General features: G+C 37.8%; 1 protein-coding gene across 2 annotated transcripts in view; it reads left to right on the forward strand.

The window, feature by feature from the left end:
- The window catches only part of DNAJC13 (DnaJ heat shock protein family (Hsp40) member C13), a 109967-nt gene that overhangs the window by 50762 nt on the left and 37412 nt on the right, over window positions 1-21793 (forward strand). For both annotated transcript variants that reach the window (XM_044679431.1, XM_044679432.1), the window contains 10 exons: window positions 352-456; window positions 4579-4781; window positions 5652-5736; window positions 7361-7515; window positions 7730-7775; window positions 12509-12663; window positions 14483-14684; window positions 15799-15914; window positions 19673-19751; window positions 21373-21508. In XM_044679431.1, coding sequence (XP_044535366.1) covers window positions 352-456; window positions 4579-4781; window positions 5652-5736; window positions 7361-7515; window positions 7730-7775; window positions 12509-12663; window positions 14483-14684; window positions 15799-15914; window positions 19673-19751; window positions 21373-21508 — 1282 coding nt within the window. The remainder of the gene's footprint in view (window positions 1-351; window positions 457-4578; window positions 4782-5651; window positions 5737-7360; window positions 7516-7729; window positions 7776-12508; window positions 12664-14482; window positions 14685-15798; window positions 15915-19672; window positions 19752-21372; window positions 21509-21793) is intronic.

Here is a 21793-nt window from a genome sequence, read left to right on the forward strand (position 1 = left end):
TTGCTACAAACACTTGATTTCTTGAGAGAAAAGAATTCACTTGAAGCAATAATTTTGCCTTTGAATTTAGTTTCAAATATAACCTGTAAGTTCAAGAGACTTAAGATTTAGAAAGACATGTGATGGCTGCAATTTTTTTTTTGAGTGTTCAATTCTCAAAGTAATAATCTAAAGTTTCAACTCAAAAAACCGAAAGCAACTTAAATCTTGAAAAATGTGAGTATTAAATGAATTTTTAATTCTTCTAGAATGTAGTGTTGATCTCACGATTGGTTTCATCATTTTTGCTGCTTTTAAAAATACTGATTTGCATTTTTTGATTCTGTGAACCCCTAATTCTTTAAATTTCAGAGCAATGTGCTCGAGGCTGCTCCTGATATGAAGAGAGAGAGTGAGAAGGAATGGTACTTTGGCAATGCAGACAAAGAAAGGAGTGGCCCCTATGGATTCCATGAGGTACATAAAGATGGTGTTTATAAAGATAATTGGTGGGGGACACACTTCAAGCATCAGTCCTTGCCCACAAGACCCCAAAACGCTGACCTCCAACCTCATGTTCTGCATGTCACTGGTGGAAAGGGTGATGATGTAACAACATTTGTATTGTAATTATGATTTTTAAAGTAGTGTTTCAATATCACGGAAAAATTCTACAGATTTGGTGCTCAGAAACAAGGTTAGGCCACTGTATATTAGAGACAGGTAAGTCCATGTCTCCTCAAACTCAGTCTGTTCAGATAATTCTAATATTCACACCTTAGGAACAGGACCAGAGGAAATATCCTCCTAGGGCACAAACTTTTTCACTGTATTTCCTTTTCCACTCCTGATACCAGTCCCTTTTTTTCCTCTGTTCTTGGTTACCATATAAATGGTATCCTTGAGGCTCACTGTAAAATAGTGACTACTGATCTAACCCATCATCTATCCCTAACCCTTACCTTGATTTTCTGTTTTTTTGTTTTTTGCATTTAAAATTTTATTTTTTTAGAAAAATTTTCCATGGTTACATGATTGATGTTCTTACTTTCCCCTTCACACCTCCCCCCCCATAGCCCATGCGCATTTCTACTGGTTTTAACATGTGTCATGAATCAAAACCTGTTTACAAATTGTTGTTAGTTGCATTGGTGTGGTCGTTTCGAGTCTACATCTCCAATCATGTCCACCTCAACCCATGTGTTCAAGCAGTTGTTTTTCCTCTGTGATTCCTCTCCTGCAGCTCTTCCTCTGAATGTGGGTAGCGTTCTTTCTCATAAGTCCCTCAGAATTGTCCTGGGTCATTGCATTGCTGCTAGTACAGAAGTCCGTCTTTACCTTGATTTTCAACCCAAATTCAACAGAGGAGACTTAGACTGAATTGTCCTCTAAGAGCTCCTAACAGTAAGGTAGAAATACCTTTTTTGGTGGAGAGAGAGAATAATAAAAAGAGGCTACCTTCCAGGATTAGCTTGTCTTCAAGCCGTAACAGTCACAGAAAGTGAAAATTCCTTTTACCAATAGTAGCAGTCTGAAAAACTCCATCAGCCACTCTTCATAGGAGATGACTGCTGCTGCCCCCATTTTCTGTGTCTTTAACTGAAGCATGCTAGAGTGTGATTTGTGCCATATTCTCATTTGTGACCATAATATTTTAGGGTTAGTTATCATTTATCTTAGTGACAGAAAGCCTCATTGGTTTCCAAATTTGAATACCAGTTAGAAAAGGTAAAGAACTTGGGGGCAGGTGGGTGGCTCAGTAGATTGAGAGCCAGGCCTAGAGACGGGAAGTCCTAGGTTCAAATCTGGCCTCAGACACTTCCTAGCTGTGTGACCCTGGGCAAGTCACTTAATCCCCATTGCCTGGCCCTTACCACTCTTCTGCCTTGGTACCAATACATAATATTGATTCTAAGACGGAAGGTAGGGGTTTTTTAAAAAAAAAAAGAAAGAAAAGAAAAGGTGAAGAACTATCATAATAGCATATATGAAATAGATGGAAATATGTAAGGACTTCAGAGAAGCAATGAGAGAAATTGAATTTACCTGTCATCAGAGAGTAGTAAGAAATTCTGAAATTTGGGTAGTAGAATTTACATGCTCAGGTTTTTATTTATTAATAAAATAAACAAGTAAAGTCAAAGCAGTGTTGGGGTCTAAAAATCATTTAATTAACTATGGGGTACAGACAAGTACATCCACACTTTATATTAGAAAGAGCCATACTCCAGTCTTAGCTATTTCTTACTCATAGGGACCTTATAAGGAGGTTCCAGTTGCTTTGGGATAAAGAATTGACTCTAAAAACATCTCATTTTAATACATTCTAATATTATAGAATCCAACTTTCATGTCATGTATATTACCCTTTTAGATAAGAAATCTTTTCATTTAACATTAATTTCGTTTTAGTGCTTCTGTTTGAAGACCGACGTTTAAAATATAAATTGGAAATTTAATGCATTTTACTGACTTTCCTAGCTCCACCCTTCAATTAGATGCTGTGAGAAATACAGAAGGTAGGATGCTCTCAAGGAGCTTTAGCTAGGGCTACTTTGACAGACATGATAGATACGTGAAATAGTAGGAAAATGGACAGTATAAAGCGAGGGGGCTGTATTGTGTGGTAGGAATTATAAGTGATATTGGATTTCAGGAAAAAAGTGAAAAATAAAGGAAAGATGCAACTCATTTACACTGGCCAGGAAGTTAAGAATATGGTACATAGGAAGAAGGAATTAAGAAGCTGTCCAGTCTGACTCCCTCATTTTAGAGATAAGGCAACTGAGGCTCCTTAAGGTTAAGTGACTTGCCTAATAAGTGATCTCAGGGTCTGCTCCTAAGTCCCGTTGGCCTTCCTGAACATCATCTGACTCATGATTCGATTATCTAGGTTGAAGAGTATGGCAAGGAGTAAGGTGTAAGGAGACTAGAAGGATCGGTGTGGAGTAGGTTATAAAGGGCTTAGAATATCAAACAGCAGTTTGTATTTGATCCTGGAGATGAGTGGAGGTTACTGGAGTTTATTTGGGGAGAGGGGTGATAGGCTAGAACCTGTGCTTTAGGGAAATTACTTTGGTGGTTGAACCTCCAAGGATGAATTGGAGCGGAGAGCAACTCCAGGCAGGCAGACCCACCAGCAGTTACTCCAGCATTTGAGACGTGAGAAGATGAGGACCTGTGCAAGGAAGGGGGGGAGGTAGTGTCATAGGAGAGGAGACATATTGGAGAGAGAATGCTGAGGTGAAATCAACAGGCTTTGGCAACAACCTGGATATGGGTGAAGAGGAAGAGGGAGAAGTCCAGAATGGCTCCTAGATTGTAAGCCTGAGGGACTAGGAAGTTGATGATGTCCTCAGTTTTGGACATGTTGAGTTTAAGATGGAGCTTACATTATACCACAGAAGACATGCTTGTAGAATAAATACAAATAAAATGTTGAGTATTTAGAGAGCTGTAGAGCATTAGCAGTTGGGAGGATCAGGAAAGTCTTGGTGTAGGAAGTAGTACTCCAGCTGCTTTGCAAACAAAGTGAAATACGATGAGTTTGAGGTGAGAAGGGAGGTGAGAAGGGAGAAGGCGTTTCAGGAAGAGGTAAGTATCCAGAGCAAAGGCTAGGGCCATGTTCACAAACCTGTGACATGATGGAGTGGGCTGCTCCCTTCTTCTCTACCACACCTGAAGATGTTTCTCACATCATCTGCCCAGCTGCCCACTGGGAGCACTTCCTCTCTCCTCTTTCTGGGTAAGGCAGGGGGCTCATATGCGGTGTGAGGGTTACAATTTGGGCACTTGGTCTTTAAAAGGTTCACTGTCATTGGGCTGGGGGTGGGAGTGCCTAGTGAGAAAACTCTTTTGACTCATAGAGTCAAGGAAGTTCCAGTTGCTTTGGGATATAGAGGCTCCTAGAGTGTTGGAGTCTGATTGTGAAGAGCATGTGTTTTTTCTCTTTAGAAGAGTGTTGTGATAAATATAGTTTAGGAAACTGATGGAGAATGGAACTGAAGAAGTGACAGCCTAGAATCCAGTAGACCAGAGTAATACAAGTATAAAATGAGGGCAGAAGAACAAGATAATGGCCATGGCAACCAAGAAGGAGAAGGAATGACAGGGTGGATCCCAATGTCAGTAACTGAATGAGTTGAATGCTGTTTTTTAAAATCTAGATGTCTTCTTAACAAGAAAGATCATATTGCATCTGAGCAGAAGAATATATGTATATATGCATATATATATATATACATATATATATATATTTTTTTTTTAAACCCTTACCTTCCATCTTGGAGTCAATACTGTGTATTGGCTCCAAGGCAGAAGAGTGGTAAGGGTAGGCAATGGGGGTCAAATAACTTGCACAGGATCACACAGCTGGGAAGTGTCTGAGGCCAGATTTGAAGCTAGGACCCACTGTCTCTAGGTCTGGCTCTCAATCCACTGAGCTACCCAGCTGCCCCCAAGAATATATTTTTCAAAGTGGTAAACTTAAATATTTGATGGTCATAGTTTATTGCGAGATAACAAGCAAGTTGATTTGTCAGTATGTGATTTTAATTTAGTTTTAATTTTCCATTTGTAATGAACAAAACATTTCTTTAGATGCAAGAATTGTGGACCAAGGGACAGTTGACCCCAAAAACACGATGTTGGGCTCAGGGAATGGATGGATGGCGGCCACTACAAGTTATTCCCCAACTTAAATGGTGTGTGTTAGCCACTGGACAGGCCGTGCTGAATGAAACTGATCTTGCTACACTTATACTCAACATGTTAATCACGATGTGCGGATATTTTCCAAGCAGGTAAAAAGACTACAGTGATATTGCCACATCTGAGTCAGTGATACTTTGGCCATTCTTTTTTGTGCACATGGGTATGGTTCTAGAGCCACACTCAGTTCCACAGAACTTCTTGTTGAGTCTTTGAAGCAAGCTTTTAAAAATTGCATCATGATCTAAAGTAGTAACATCCTTTTAGGGGCAGACACTAGCAAGAAAGTAAAAACTTCTTAACCTATAAGAATTCTTTTAAACTCTGTCAGTCATTTGACATGGATAAATTCTTGCTCCTGTCCCTGATCAAGACTGATCACCATTGATGTAGCAAGTACATATTGGCTCAGCTCTTGCCCTCTAGATTAATGAGTGTAATGTGTCTCTTCCGCGGTTTAAACTTTTTCAATAGGAAATGTTATTGAAACATACTTCAAATACACTTGATAAAAGCTGAGGTCCTTGTTACTTTTTTTTCTAAATTATACATATAAATTATTCTTGAAGTGAATGGAATGGATTGAGAAATAATAAATATCAAGGATTGATAAAGTCTAAATTTGCCATTAGGACCTGATACAGCCATTGGAAAAATCATTTAATTTTATTGTTTATTGGACAGCACCAATTTTAATAATCAATTAAATAATAAATAAGAGTCTTTGGCTCTTTTAGGGTACTGTTTTGCAGGGAAGTCTTATGGAAGGAAATGAAGTCCCATTAAGCAGCCAGGTAGATTAAATGAAAATACCTGATCATGTTTCCAGCTGTATGAGAGTTTAGTCTTCATTTAAAAAAAAAGTAAGGTCACACACTTTCTGCCTAATACAGTGATGTATGCTGTGTAAATATCAGTTTTATCTAATGGATTAAATATTGACTCCAGTATATGCTTTTTAGGGATCAGGATAATGCCATCATAAGGCCTTTGCCCAGAGTGAAACGGTTATTGTCAGACAGTACCTGCCTTCCCCATATTATTCAGGTAAGTTTTCTAATGTTTTTTTCCTTAATCAAAAAGCATTTATTTTCTCTTTCCACCTCTTCCTTCTCCTTCCCCACTACCTCAAGTGAAACAAAGGAAAATAAAACTCTTGTCTCTCCCGTGTAGCCAAGCAAAACAAATTCTAGCATGGCTATGTTCAAAAATGTAGCTCTGGTTCTGCATGTTGGGTCCCCTCTGTCACGAGGCAGATATGGTGTTTTTAAATGAAAATATTGAGATTTTTCACCCCTTTGAATATTTAAAGGTGAACTTTTTAGTCTTCATTTTACTACATTAATCAGTATGGAGACAGTCTTGAGTCCTAAATAACATTTGTCTTTCATTGACATTTGAGGGTGTTCTAGATAACTTTACAACTTGCTAACCAGTTTGATTATTTGGTTTTAACTGTGTATCCTTATGTATGATCAGCATTCTGAATAAGTGGGACTATTCAGAGTTCAAAGAATTAGAATAAGCATTTGTGTTCTTTCTTACTTAATTGTCCTCTGTGGCTAGGGCAGAGGTTGGGTGTTTCTGGTAGGTTCTGCCACCCATCTTTGGGAATGAGCATCTTTACATGTGGAAAATAGCATGGCAACATTGTACAAGTACTACCTCCTCTGATCACCATTTCCCTACTCTGTGGAGCCAGTGCTTTTTTGGTTAACCTGTAATCATTTTGTTAGTGGTAGTTGGAAACCAGTATTGGGAGTAACAAATATATCATCAGTGAATTTTATTTCTAACAGTCAACTTGACGAGTACTTGTTTTATTTGTCATATATTCAGAGATAAAAATCAATTAACATTTTGTTTATTAAGTGATAATTCAGTTATTTTGTTGTGCTCTAAGACTTACAAAGCACTTTTATATACATTATTTCATTTGATTCTCACAACAGCTTCATGAGGTATGATCTGTTATGATACATATAAGAATACTGAGGCCAAGAGAGATTAAGTCACTTGGCCAACGTCATAAAGTTAATAAGAATCTTAGATACACTTTGGATGTTGCCTCCAGTCCAGTTTTGTGTCTGCTCTGCCACTCTGTTGAAAGTAGAATAAATTGAAGTATTAATAGTTTATAGGACAGAATTTTCAGGGATATCCTATACTCAAGACACCCTTAAAGTTTACAGTCTTTTCTTCAGAATTCCTAGCAGGAACTCTTATAATAGTAAATTATTACCTGCTCTTGCAGATTGAGCTATTAACTAATGGATAATATGTTAACTAAAGTGAACCCTCTTGGTTACAATAATTTTGAAGGGAAAATTGGTGCCTGGATGGACCCCTTTCCTCTTGTTTCTTGTCAAACTGCCAGTCTTCTCAAATTAGGAAATTAGCAAGAACCATTGTGCCCACAGGTCCAGAAAACAATAACAAAAAGCATGTTTGTTCTAAACATATTTCTGGGATGCCTTGGTTGGTATTTACAGGGAACACAACAAAGCTGTCAGTCATATTGAAAGATAACAGACCAAGGTAATCTCCAAAGCTGCTCTTGTTTCTAATGACCACTCACAAATTCCCTTTTGATTATGAGGGTTTCTTAAGCTTTTAAAAATGAACCTGATGAATAACATAATCCTGACTAAAACAATTCTGTCTTTTTTAGCTACTGATGACTTTTGACCCTATCCTCGTTGAGAAGGTGGCCATTTTATTGTACCACATTATGCAAGATAATCCACAGTTACCTCGTCTTTATCTTAGTGGAGCATTTTTCTTCATCATGATGTATACAGGATCCAATGTACTTCCTATTGCAAGGTACAAAGATGCACATTTATCCAAATATATTATTAGAACAGTATATTAGATTCTTATGTTAACTTGAAATTCATTTATTTATAAGATCGATGAATGAATTGACTATGATTGCATTCCTGTTCATATTCCTTATATTAAAAAATAAATCTCCTTTAGAAACTAAAAATGTAATTTAATTTTTAAATCTAATAGGTCATTTGCTTTTGCTCCCTAGGTTTTTAAAATACACACATACCAAACAGGCCTTCAAATCTGAAGAGGTAAGAAAGAATCTTAGTTATTTTCAGGATATAAAACTTTACAGTGCGGAAGTAGCTTGGTTTCTGCAAAATTGCTTTTAACACACACACACACACACACACACACACACACACACACACACACACACACTCTTGTTCTTACTAAACTAAGTACTGAGAAAGTGCAGGAATGACTTTTTTTTTTAATCAGACTATTACCTCCTGTCTTAGTGTCTCAATTCTAAGTCAGGAAAGAGACAAGGGCTGGGCAATTGGATTTAAGTGACTTGCCCAGGGTCACACAGCTAAGAAATGAGGCTAGATTTGAACCCAGGACCTCCTATCTCTAGGCCTGCCTCTCAATCCACTGAGCCACCCAGCTGCTCCCTGAAATGTTTTATTTTTAAATTATCTCCCTGTCCAAACATATGTCTACCATCCCCTACCAACAGTGCCATCAGTTAGAAAGCTAACAAAGAATAAAAAGAAAAAGAGGAGAAAAAGCTGTTCAGCAAAGTCAATCAACACAACAACCACATCAGAGAATATATACATTCTACCCAAAGACCCCTCCTAAGCAAAGAAGGAAGGTCAATTTTCTTTGTTTTTATAATTAAAATTTCTTTGTTTTTTAATCAATGAAAAGCTTCCTTCTTTCTCTGCCACTTCCCTCCCACCATTTTGAAAAAGCAAGAAAGACAAAAGCCCTGTTAAGTTGTATTTATGAATATGCATCATTTTTATAGATCCCATTAGGACTTAGAAGATTTCATCTATAATATTATTTAAGAAGCCATAGTTGTACTGATAGTAATACTCATTTATTGCAGGGTTCTACTAGAAGGGGCATTTAGTTATGTACCAATTCTCAACCATCCACATATAGGTTCATTTTTTCAGTGGGGATGCAAGATACGCAAATCATAGCATTTTCAGACAAGAAAGGCCTTAGAATTCCTTTAATCCAGAGTTTCTTAATCTGGGGTCAAATGACCTTGGGTTTTAAAATATTTCTATAACTATTTCATTACACAATTGCTTTCCTTTCAAATCATATGTATTTTATACATTTAAGAACGTTATACTGAAAAAGAATCCATAGATCCAAAGGCTAATAAAACAGGGGGAGAGGGATGAGGAAGAACAACTGTCTGTGACATAAAAAAAAGATTAAGAACAGAGATTTCCAGTGGTATTACAGCTTGAAATTCTTCAAATTTTGTTAACCTGGACGATGATATTCTGTTTACACCAAGAAGTACAAAGCTTAGACAAAGGCAATCCAACCATCCTTTGGGAGTAGTAAGAGTTGACTGTGGTTTAAGGCTTGAAAAGTGCTTACTTCTGAGCAAGATCCTGCAGTGGGCAGTATGAGTATAGTATTATCCTTTAGTGTGAAACATCAATAGATAGGGCTCCTGGAGATGAAGTGAGTCACTAAAAATCACACAGCTGATTTGTATTTCAATTTCACTCATTTGTCTCCGACTCATTGGACATACAACAACAAAAATGATAGAAGTGGATGCTGCTTCATATTGACCAGAGATTTTTATTAATGATCATTTCCATACATTTGGAGACCTAAAGGCACCTTCAAAGTTTAAATTAATTATGAGTGAATATAGAATTAAAATGTGTAGTATATTTTGAGTATTAAATATATTTTATTGTGTTCCAGTTATATTTGAAAGTGGCAAAAAGTTTCATTTACCCCAACAAAATTTTTTTAAACTCTTACCTTCTCTCTTGGAATTAATACTAATTATTGGTTCCAAGGCAGAAGAGTAATATGGGCCAGGCAGTGGGGATTAAGTGACTTGCCCAGAGTTACACAGCTAGGAAAAGTATGAGGCCACATTTGAACTCAGGACCTCCTGTCTCCAGGCCTTGCACTGTATCTACTGAGCTATCTAGTTTCCTGGAATAAGTTTTATTTTTTAATAAAATCTGAAAGACTTCTTTCTTAAAATATTTTTACTCCATGCAAAACAATAGTAGAAGTAATGTTGGTTATTTTATTTCTAGAATTATTTAGACATAAATCTCAAATGTAGTATTTGTAAAATGTTTATTAGCATAGTGCCTGGCACACACTGGGCACCTAAAAAAATGTTTATCACCTTCCTGTCCTTAATAAGAGATATAAACACGTGTCCTAGTCTGTCATACATAGATAGCTTAGTTCAAAATATAGCTAAATTATTCCTGAAAAAGGTGGATTAATGTTTGAGGCTTATCAGAACTGTGCTAGTAAAAAAAATTGAGACGTCATTTCCCTTCCATAATCAGTTTTATCTTCCCTCACATTTTCCTTCTGTATTTGGAATTTCTTAGCAAAGATCCTAGAGCCATTTACCATTTCCTTCTCCAGCTCATTTTACAGATGAGGAATTGAGGTAAACAGGGTCACATGACTTGCCCAGTATTATATAACCTAGTAAATGTCTGAGGCTGTATTTGAACTCAGGTTTTTCTGACTCAAGGCCTGCCACTTTGTCCACTGTACCGCCTAGGTGTGTGCCCTGTCCTAGGTTTCTAGTTGATCTGATCTGTTATATAAAAGAAATTTTAAAATTCTTAGTACTAAGAGAAATTCATTAGCCCCTTTAATTTTTCATTGCCCCCATATTTTTAATTAAGCTTAAGTAAGAATCACATGACCAGTCATATCATGTCTCTTTGTTTATATTTTGTACTTGTTTGTATACATATGTCCCTACAAAAAATGTAAGTTCCTTGAGGATAAGAACTCCATTCCTGGATTTATATTCCCAGCACTTAGCCCAGTGCCTGGATCAGAATAGATACCTAATAAATCATTATTGAAGGAAGTATGTCCTGCAGCTTCTCTTTGTGCCCCCAACCCCCATTAATTCTTCATATTTTTCCTTTTTATCCTCACCTCAGTTTTCCTGCATACACCACAACCAGGATGCCCAGGGTATCCACCCAGCTTAAAACACCAGACTTCAGTTATTACTTCAGGGCAGTTACTGGCCAAGACCAGGGTTCACCAAGGACAGACATTTAACACTCTGAGTCTGCTCTACAGCCCTATCACCCAGTTCTTCTCAGCATAAAACCTCCTCACTGTCCGCATGATTACTGTCTTTGAGGTTCTAAACAATGACCTCTATTTTGCCTTATCTTTTCAAAGGCACATTGAGCCACAGTTTAAAACAGTATGTCATCACTATGGGAAAGAAACTTCAACATGTAATATGTGCCATTCAGTTAAGATTATTGGAGTGGCAGTCTGACTTCTTGGACCAATGTTAAGTTATAAAGAGAATCATCATAGGATCAGGAAGGACAACCACAACTGCCTCACCTTGAATAGTCTTTACTATTGGGAAAAGGGTCATACACTCCTTCAGCTTACCTGTTGAATGTGTAGAGTGATTGTTCTTAGTTGTGATCCTTAATTTTTAATAAGAAAATCACTTCCTGCCCTTCTATGTTTCTTCTCTGCATCCACCGGCCTTTCTCCTTTTTATTTTTAAACATATGTATATATAAGCACACAAACACAAGAATTTGGAATTTGCGTGTTCAGGATTTAGTCTAAAATTGTGTTCCGAATATTTTCTCATTTCTCATGAAGCTCTTGGGATATAAACATACATTTATCAGAGTAGCAGCACTTTCTTTAAAAGTGGGGCAAATAATTTCTCATCTTGAAGTCTAACAAATGTTGAATTTTGTAGATTTTATTAAAACATTGCCTCATGAACAGTTGTGTGATAAGGTTTGGATTCAGTAGGACATCATCAGTACCTTTATTGTGCCTCGTTTACCTTTTGCTTGCATTTAAAAAAAAATTTCCATCTAAGGAAATTGTAGAAAATGTTTCTAATTAAGTTTTCTAGTTGTTAACATGAAGGCAAGTAGGTAGTTTTGAGGATATGTTTCATTTAATTTCAGTAGGATAAATTAAGAGCTGGCAAGTGTCCCCGTTTGAAGCTCACAATGACTCTGATGGATGCCTGAGGTTCATGGTCAGCACTCTCACACACCCTTAGGCAGCAAACAGCAAACTGTAGGCCTCAGCTTTTTCATTAGTAGAAGATAAGAGTATGATTTTACTTATTATAATGCACCTGGAACTTCTAAAGGTGCCATTTCCTGAAAACTGGCATCACTTAGACTTATTTATTCATCTATTTGTTTATTCATTCATTTGGAGAGAGAGAGAGAATGAGAGAGAGAGAGTGAGAGAGAGAGAGAGAGAGAGAGAGAGCAACTTGAACAATTGGCTGACGTAAAGGAGGAAAGATGGACTAACTGAATTCACTGAGGAAGCATCTGTTACTGACTGTAGACAGTTATTAATAAGCACGTTAACATTTTGGGGTTTTCCTTGGTTCTAAGTAAACACTACATTTAAAACGCAACTGATTCTAACCAATTTATATGCTCTAAAAAGAGTGTATTATAAAGAATAGAACCCTGGGATGGGAACAAGGAAGAACTAGGCTCAAGATCTGTCTCAGATGCTTACTGGTTACACAACCTTGGACAAGCCATATGGGAAGTAACTTCTCTGAATCTCAATTTACTCATCTGTAAAATAGAGATAACAGCTATTTCACACGGTTATTGCAAGGGTCAAATGAGATACAATATATGCATATGCAATAAAGCATATGCAGACCTTAAAGTGCTTAAATTTATACTAATTCCAAGTTTTTAAGTTTAAAGATTTCAAGGCAAATTCATTACTTATTTAATTGAATCTTTTTTCCCCCTAGACAAAAGGGCAAGATATTGTCCAAAGAAGTATACTGGGACATATCCTCCCTGAAGCAATGGTATGCTATTTAGAAAATTATGAACCAGAAAAATTTTCTGAGATTTTTCTAGGAGAATTTGATACTCCAGAAGCTATCTGGAGCAGTGAAATGAGGTAAATTGACACTGATCATTTGCTTTTTCTTCATGTGTGCTTGGTGCCTACTTTAATTTTTTTCATGTTGAAATATGTTTGCTCCCATTGGTTACATGATCAAAATCACCGTATTAGGTTAAACTCAGTCCATAACCACTTTCTTAGCACCTGTTGTATGCCAGACACTGCGTCAGGCTCTGGAATCAAATAGACCTGATTGTCTTGTGTTGTGCATAAATAGGAGGCAGATTGGTAGTAAGAAAGGGCTGCTAAGCCTCACTTGGACCTGACAGGCTCTGTTGACTGAGTCTGCCAAGCTGGCTCTGAATCCACAGATGATAGATGGATCTGAGCTAGTAAGTGATGTGTCTGCTTAGGTGGTTACCCAATGTGCTAGTAACCCCAGGACTTATGAAGTTCAGCTTAGCCAAGTCTCTGCCTCTACAATAGTGTTCAAGCTGAGAGTCTAATGGGAGTTGTATATGTCTTTAACAACTCCTCTAGCCCCTGGCTTGGGATTGGATTCGATGGTAAAGGGTTGGTTTGGGCTGGTATAGATGTGCCCAATGGACAAATGCTGTTCTGACTGCGGTTTGATAAATCCCTTCCCCTAATTAGCTGTAGATGTTCACCAATTAGGAAAGGAATACCAATCTTCTTTGGATTGAACTACCACAGGATTTACTTGCTTATCTAAAGGGTTAGAAGCAAGGAAATAAGGATAGAGGTTTGGGGAATGCTAAGCTATCTAATAGAATAAAGTGATCTAAATCAAATGGATGATGAATTGATAATAGGCTGGAGCTTCTTCTCCCTCTCTCAATCCCTGGCTTGACCATCCGTGGTATAAGCCAAAGGCTAATGGTGTTCTTATTAGCTATGGTGTTGTCTGGCTCAGCTCTATTAGCAGCAGGTGGAATCACTTCCTATGGCACTCCTATATGGATGCTGGGTTGCAGGTCTAAGGCCTACCTTCCCTTCAACCACCCTCCTCCCAAGATCCTCAAATCTGAGGTCCAGTGTGCTGTTGTCCAAGGGTATTTGTAGGGGTGGTTCCAACTGTCTTTTGGCCCTGACTTGCGCCACCTGGGCACATTCCAGTCTTTAACTGATGTTCTTGTCACTCAAGATGTCCTCCATCTTGTCCCAGAAATTCCTTATTACACTTGGCAGTACCAAAAACTGCTTTCTACTCAGACCCAATCTTAAGTATTACTATTAGGTAAATTTAGTGTTTACTTAATGCAGCTTTTAAGCAAATAGTCACACATCTTATACATCCTAAAAAAGTAGGTTGCAAGGGATTTTTAGCTAGAGTACTAGAAAGTTATTGACTTAGACTCCCCTAAGTAGAGGTCTATGGGAGTTGTGCTTTTTTCTATAGCATCCTTCATTGATACATGCAGATGGACATGCATTATAATATTTATCTGGGGTTGGCACAGTGTTGGATGATCTAAGTATTAACTTGTGGGCTTTCATAGTCATGTTTTAGACTGATGATGTGCTTAGGCTAAAGATCTGTGTTATATATTTTTTATTTTTTATTTTTTTATTTTTTAAACCCTTAACTTCTGTGTATTGGCTCCTAGGTGGAAGAGTGGTAAGGGTGGGCAATGGGGGGTCAAGTGACTTGCCCAGGGTCACACAGCTGGGAAGTGTCTGAGGTCGGATTTGAACCCAGGACCTCCTGTCTCTAGACCTGACTCTCAATCCACTAAGCTACCCAGCTGCCCCTATAAAAATCTGTGTTATAATGGTACTTATTAGGTGTATTTATCTTAATCTCTAAGAAAATAATCTCGTGAGCTTTTTGAATAATTCCTATAACTTATAGGCGCCTCATGATTGAGAAGATTGCCGCTCATCTTGCTGACTTCACACCACGCCTTCAGAGCAATACACGAGCACTTTATCAGTATTGTCCTATTCCTATCATCAGCTATCCACAGCTAGAGAATGAACTCTTTTGTAATATTTATTACCTCAAACATCTTTGTGATACACTCCGATTTCCGGATTGGCCAATTAAAGATCCAGTAAGTCAATGATTGATTTTATGTCTCTTTAAAGTCATGATCTTTGGACAGTTGAGTGAAGGTTTTCCCTCCTGTAAATCAATATTCTTGAAACTTCCTTATAAATCCAGCTCTGTTCTGTTTTTTTTGTTGTTATATTAATGTAGTTGTCCCAAGGTCAACTTTAAATGAATCTTCATGTCCTTTCATATAATTTGTTTTCACAATATCTTGATAAAAGCAAAATATAGACATCATATTTCATGTATAATTTATGTAAATGGGTGCTTTAACAATTGAGTGTCCCCATGGGTAGAGAACCGACTGCTTCCAAGCTTAAAGAGCCCCCCTAACTGCATGAGCAGGCCAAGAGGTGGTTTTGAACAGAACTTAGTCTGGACAAGCCTCAGGCCCATCTGACTGCTTCTCTTGCTCTGTAGGATGCATATTGCTGGCTTGGGCAATACCCAGTCCTTTGAAGTATTATAGCTATTCTCACCTTATGAAGATGATTGACCTCATTGTTTCATTGCACATGTCAAAGTAGTAATAGTGCCATATGTGACATTCAGTTATCTGATTGTGTTTTTACAGGGTTCCTTGGATGTTCACACCGAGTATTGATTTAGTCAGGCATTTCAAATCCTGTTAAGCATGTATATATTTTTATTTGGACATATGAAAAATAGTATACAGAATCTTATAAGTGACTTAAAAGAACAATTTGGGTACTGAAATGTTGCACTTAATTCAACATTAGTACAGTACTATCAAAGCAACTACAATTAATAGCAATATATTCAACCTATATTAAAACTGGAAAAAATTACCCTATTTTTAAAATTCTCTAATTTTAAGCACTTTAGCTACATAATGACATTTTTCTTTTCTTTTGGGGAGTGAGATATAACATTTTTTTAAACTAAAGGAATATAATTCATAACAGATAAACTATTGTCTCTTTTCCCTCCCTTCTTCCCTCCACTGTTTATTGCTAAATATATATTTTTTAGTCATTTATCATTCCCCAATTGAGCATACTAGTTGTTAAATTAAATTTTTTTATAAATATATTTTCAAATTAGTGTTTTATTCACACATTAATAGATTGAAAATGAAACATTTTGTTTCCAAGGTGAAGCTTCTGAAAGATACCCTTGATGCATGGAAGAAGGAAGTTGAAAAAAAACCACCTATAATGTCAATAGATGATGCTTATGAAGTGCTTAACCTCCCTAATGGACAGGGACAGTAAGTTAATAACTAATATTTGGGTCATTAATATCTCTCTTAGTACTAGTTTTTTAGTAAATAGGTTCTGAAAAATAAAACCACATTAAAAGGCATTTTTATTAAAATTAACAGATTATTTGGAGATAGCCCTATATCTGAAATTATTGGTCTGGTTTCACAATTGAGATTTTTTTTTTTTGCCAGAAATGTTTGTTTATATAACCATAACATTCTGTATTGCCAATTAAGATATGCTTGTATTTTTATCTTTATATAGATGATGACTTTTATATACAGCTTTGTGAATATGAGATTTGGTAGCTACGTTATCTAGGTTCTAAAACTATTTATGATAGAACACATAAAGATTAGTGTATGCCATTTGGCCCCTCTTTTGGGGAACCCATCTACTTATGTGTGTTAAGACTTATGTAAATGACTCCCAAATTTCCATTTCTGACCTTTCCTTTCTGCTGGGATAGCTCTATTTCAATAACAGTAACATATACATATACATATACATATACATATGCGGCTTTCAAATTTGCAAAATGCTTTCCTGCTCATAACTCAGATTGAGTGAGCAAGTCCTAAATTTAACTAATTCACCCTCCTTTCTTCCAAAGTGGCTTCCTTTAGTTTTTGTTTAATGACCATTGTCAACACTGAAGGCATCTCTGACTCTTCCTTTCCCATTGACTGTCTGCCACTGTCACTTAGTAAGCATTCATTTTTTTTTTTTTTTTTTTTTTTAATTTTAAACCCTTAACTTCTGTGTATTGACTTATAGGTGGAAGAGTAGTAAGGGTAGGCAATGGGGGTTAAGTGACTTGCCCAGGGTCACACAGCTGGGAAGTGTCTGAGGCCAGATTTGAACCTAGGACCTCCCATCTCTAGGCCTGGCTCTCAATCCACTGAGCTACCCAGCTGCCCCACAGTAAGCATTCATTTTTAAAAGTTCTTTCAATCCATATTTACCACTTAGTCAAATTGTGATCAGTTATCAGTTGGTGTCCCTGAAACTCCTTTTCTCAGTAAGTTTAGTGCCTGGCTCAAAGTCTTTCTACCCCAACTCCTGATCTTATCCTACGAGATGTAAGCATACATATTAATAGTTTCTCAAATACCTTGACCTTCCAGTTCCTTAATCTGTATCGAGTGGGTCAGTTTAGGAGCCCTTAAAAATTGTTACGTATTTTCAACTGGACCCCCACCATGGCACAGCAATTCTTTTACCCTTTCCTAATTAACCCACGTCTCATTCAACATAGTGGCTTCCTTTCTCCTCAGTCTTCATGTAGTCTCCCAACTCCCAATCCTTTTACCTGATAAACTTCTCTTATATCTCACCAAAAAACTTTGTGACCATTTGCTGAGTTTCCTCTTTTTTTCTCCTCATTTCACATCATAGGTAGCTTCTGCCACTCTCTTCTCCTTGAACCTATCTCACAGAATAGATGGCCAAGACAAACCCTCTACCTGCTTTGATGGTCCCATTGCATCTCATCCTCTCCAGTAGATTGTCTTTCCCAGTCTATTGACTATTTCTTTACTTCTTTTTTTTTTCCTTTTTTTTTTTAAACCCTTAACTTCGGTGTATTGTCTCATAGGTGGAAGAGTGGTAAGGGTAGGCAATGGGGTTCAAGTGACTTGCCCAGGGTCACACAGCTGGGAAGTGTCTGAGGCTGGATTTGAACCTAGGACCTCCTGTCTCTAGGCCTGACTCTCAATTCACTGAGCTACCCAGCTGCCCCTCTCTACTTCTTATAGACATGCCTGTCTTCCACAGCCACAGAAAACCTTCCCTTAATCCATCCAGCCCTGCTTGCTATCATTCTGTACCTTCCCTTTTGTTGCAAAATGCTTTGAGGTCATCTTCCATATGTGCTTCTGCTTCCTCTCACTCTTTTCTTAACTCTGAAGTCTGTCTTTTGGCATTAGCATTCAACTGAAAATTCTCTCCAAAATTGTCCAAGATCTCTTAGTTACCAGATCAAATGACCTTTCCTCCATCCTCATCCTTGACTTCTTTGCAGCCTTTAACACCACCAGAGATACTCTAGGTTTCCTAATTCTCTGCTAATTCTCCTAGTAGGTAATGTTTCTCCCCTCCTTCTCAGTCTCCTTTGCTGGGTCTTTGTCCAAGTCACTCCAGGTCTGTGTCTAGGCTTTCTTTTCCCTATTGTTTTTTTTTTAGTGATCTCATCAGCTCCCATAGATTAAATTGTTTCTATGCTGATGATTCTCAGCCTTATCCAGCTTTAACATTTGAAACCAGATGTCCCATAGATACCTTAAACTCAATGTGCTCACAACTGAACCCATTGTCCTTTCCCCAAAACCCTTCCTCTCTTCCTAGGTATTGCCATCCTTCTAGTTATGCACAACCTTTGACTCCTTATTACTTCCTGCCTGCCATATTGCTAAGGCCTGTTGGTTTTGCCTTTCTTACACGTCTCGTGTATATCCCCTATTCTCTTCTGACACAGTCACCATCCTAAAGCATGCCTGTACCGCCTCATGCCTAGGCTACTCCTGGGACTTGCTGTTTGGTTTTCCTGACTTGTGTTTCTGACCATTTTACACACACACACATACACCTTTGCCTCCCCATTTAGTAAAATCCAGTGACTCATTTTCTGGATTGCATATAATACTCTGTTTGACATTAGGGGCCCTTCATTATCTCCCCACCTTTTCAGTCTTTTTAAACGTACCCCTCCTCCTTTCTCCTACTGTACAGGGGGAACTTTGAACCACTCTGCCCTCTTCCTCCCTAAACTGTAGACTTAGAGGAAAAAGGAATAGTGGAATAGGGTCCCCTGCCTGACTGGTTGCTTTCTTTCTCATCATGCACTTTGCTCCAATCCTATCTCCAGCCTCTGTTGGAAGGAGGGGAGCCCTTCATTCAGTCATGAATATTCTGAACCCCTAGAAGCCATTTTTCTTTTCTTTTTTTTTTTTTTAAACCCTCACCTTCCATCTTAGAGTCAATATTGTGTATTGGTTCCAAGGCAGAAGAGTAATAAAGGCTATGCAATGGGGGTTAAGTGACTTGCCCAGGGTCACACAGCCAGGAAGTATCTGAAGTCAAATTTGAACCCAGGACCTCGTATCTCCCAACCTGGCTCTCCATTCCCTGAGCCACCCAGCTGCCCCCTAGGTCATTTTTCAAATCTCATTCCCCACCACCATTGCCCAATTCCTCATGTTCTTCTTCCTTAACCTTCCCAATCCAAAGTTTCAATCAAATGCTACCCAGCCCTTCCATTGTAGCCTCTGAAATGCCTGTCCCAGAGACAATAAGCTTTCCTTCATCCTTAAGTCTTCTCCCCTCTTTACCTCCACTAGCTAGTATTGGAGTCCTGGCTCCCACAGATGGCACAGCCTCCCCGCCACCCTTTCCAGCCCCGGCTGTAGCTTTGCTCACTCCCCTCGTGGTTAAGGCAGGCGGGTTGAAGTACTCTTGTTCCTCTTGGCCACTGCAGGCCTCCCCTGTACTTTTGTCACTCGCTCCGTCTCTCTTCCTTAGTAAAGCCAGTGATCTCCACGTCAGTGACTTTGTCCATTTTTGGTGAATGAGTGAAGGGGCACAGTACTGTGTGCGAAAGATACCAGCTGTCAGAGATGAAAAAGTTTGGAATCTGCATAGCTAAACTTGTGACTTTATGGAGATAGTAACAACAAAAACATTTCCATTAAATAACCTGTGACTAAGAGTTGGTGACTTTTTCCGTTCTTGTCAATTGATGCATTTGTCAAATAACATTTTACAGGCATGATGAGAGCAAGATTAGAAAGGCCTACTTCAGACTGGCCCAGAAATACCACCCTGACAAGAATCCCGAAGGGAGGGTACGTACTCTTGAAGCAAAGCTTGGTGTTTCCAGATTCAGACATGCCACGCTTGTTGTTTCTTCATTGAACATGTAGACGAACCTTTGATTTGGGAGCTTACACACTCATTAACTTTAGTCTCCATTTCTATGCAAAATTGCTAAAAGCCACTATGGAGTGTCACAGTGCACAGAGCATGGCACCTAGAGTCAGGAACACTTGAGTTCAAATTACTTGCTAGTTTTGACCCTAGCCAAGTCACCGAACGCTCCATTTACCTTATTTTCCTTAGCCGTAAAATGGGGATAAGAATGACACTTATTTCCCATGGTGGTTGTATCACAGGAGATAATAATTATAAGGCACTTAGTACAGTGCCCAACACATAGTAGGCACTTAATCAATGCTTATTATTGCATCCATCCATCCATCATTGAGACTAGTAATCTATGGATTCTCATTCCTTTCTTCCTATCAGCATCAGCCTGCAGTTACTTACATTAATAAGCACTTATTAATAATAAGGACTGAAATTAATAAGCACTGAAATAAATAATCATTAGGAAGGTAGATAAATTCAGTTTTCAGGTAAAATCATTGCCACCTGGAGGTGACTTTTGGTTTTCTAAATGTTTTGATAAAACATCTGTGAGAGTGAGCAGACCACTAAAAAAGCAGAGCAGAGATGCAGCCCTCCTCTCACCCCCTCCTTCTTTATCAGACTCCTGGCATTTGAGAGCTCCTGTTGATGCTCACCGTGGGAGCGGTCGCTTTTCTTTCTTTTCTTATTGCTGTCACCTAGTTCAGACCCTTAATAATGAAAATAGTTTTTGAATTTAAATGATCTTTTAAAACATCTTATGTATTTACAAAATATTCATTTTTGCATATAACATCACACGCCCTTTCTTTATTGTGATAATAACATGGTGCTCATGGCTTAGATGCCTTTAACTTTGTTTTGGAGCAGCATCATATTTGTGGCACATAATTAATGCCACGTCTGCACACAGATGGGTGTTTGTGTGTGTATGCATATGGATTAGATATTTTCTTTTCTTTTTTGGACAGCCCTGTGACTTGGTATAGGGAACTCCAGGTGGAAAAAATCTCCACCAATCCAGATTGGCTCCTGTTCTGCAGTTTACAATCTCATTAGTTTCCTTGGCCAATGAGAGCTTAAGTGACTTGTGCCTGTGGCTCCATGACTTGGCAGCCAGCTCTTCAGTGCACACCACCTATGCTTCATTTATATGTATATATTTCATAAACATAAAAAATTTTTTTAACTCTCCAAATTGCACTTATTTGTGTAACATATATCATTGTATTAAACTTGAAATTCCTTAAAATTAGATCAACACATTTCTTTAACTTTTCAAGTTTTTATGTTAACAGTAGAGAATAACTTATTGCTGAAGATTTATGTAATTAGTAAAGGCATTTTTGTATATTATCAGTGTTCATAGAACACAACCACTTTTTTGGTAGCAAAATATTTTGTATGTTTCTTTTAGCTACTTCCTCTAACAAATGAAGATGACATTAGTTGGTTCTTTTTTCACAGTCTCTTTTATTTAACTCTAGTTTTTTTCCCCACTATTGTGACATATTCCGCTGTTTATCTGTTTCTTTACAGGACATGTTTGAAAAAGTAAATAAAGCCTATGAATTCTTATGTACAAAATCATCTAAAATAATTGATGGCCCAGATCCAGAAAATATCATTTTGATTCTAAAAGCACAGAGCATCTTGTTTAACCGGCATAAAGAAGGTGAGCATGTAGAGTTAGTTCCTCTTATGAACCAATTAAACTTTCTTCTGAGTTTTCTTTCTTAACTACTTTATGATCATTTTATTTTACTTTTTTAAACCCTTACCTTCTGTCTTAGAATCAATACTATGTGTTGGTTCTAAAGCAGAAGAGTGGTAAGGGCCAGGAAATGGGGGTTAAGTGACTTGCCCAGGGTCATCTAAGAAATGTCTTAAGTATAGTTGAACATTTTATAAGTAGCAGATGTTTAGACATCTTAAGACTTTTTTTAATTAAAATGGTTTT

This window comes from Gracilinanus agilis, chromosome 5, assembly GCF_016433145.1.
Source record: "Gracilinanus agilis isolate LMUSP501 chromosome 5, AgileGrace, whole genome shotgun sequence".
In the NCBI taxonomy this organism is placed as follows: domain Eukaryota; kingdom Metazoa; phylum Chordata; class Mammalia; order Didelphimorphia; family Didelphidae; genus Gracilinanus; species Gracilinanus agilis.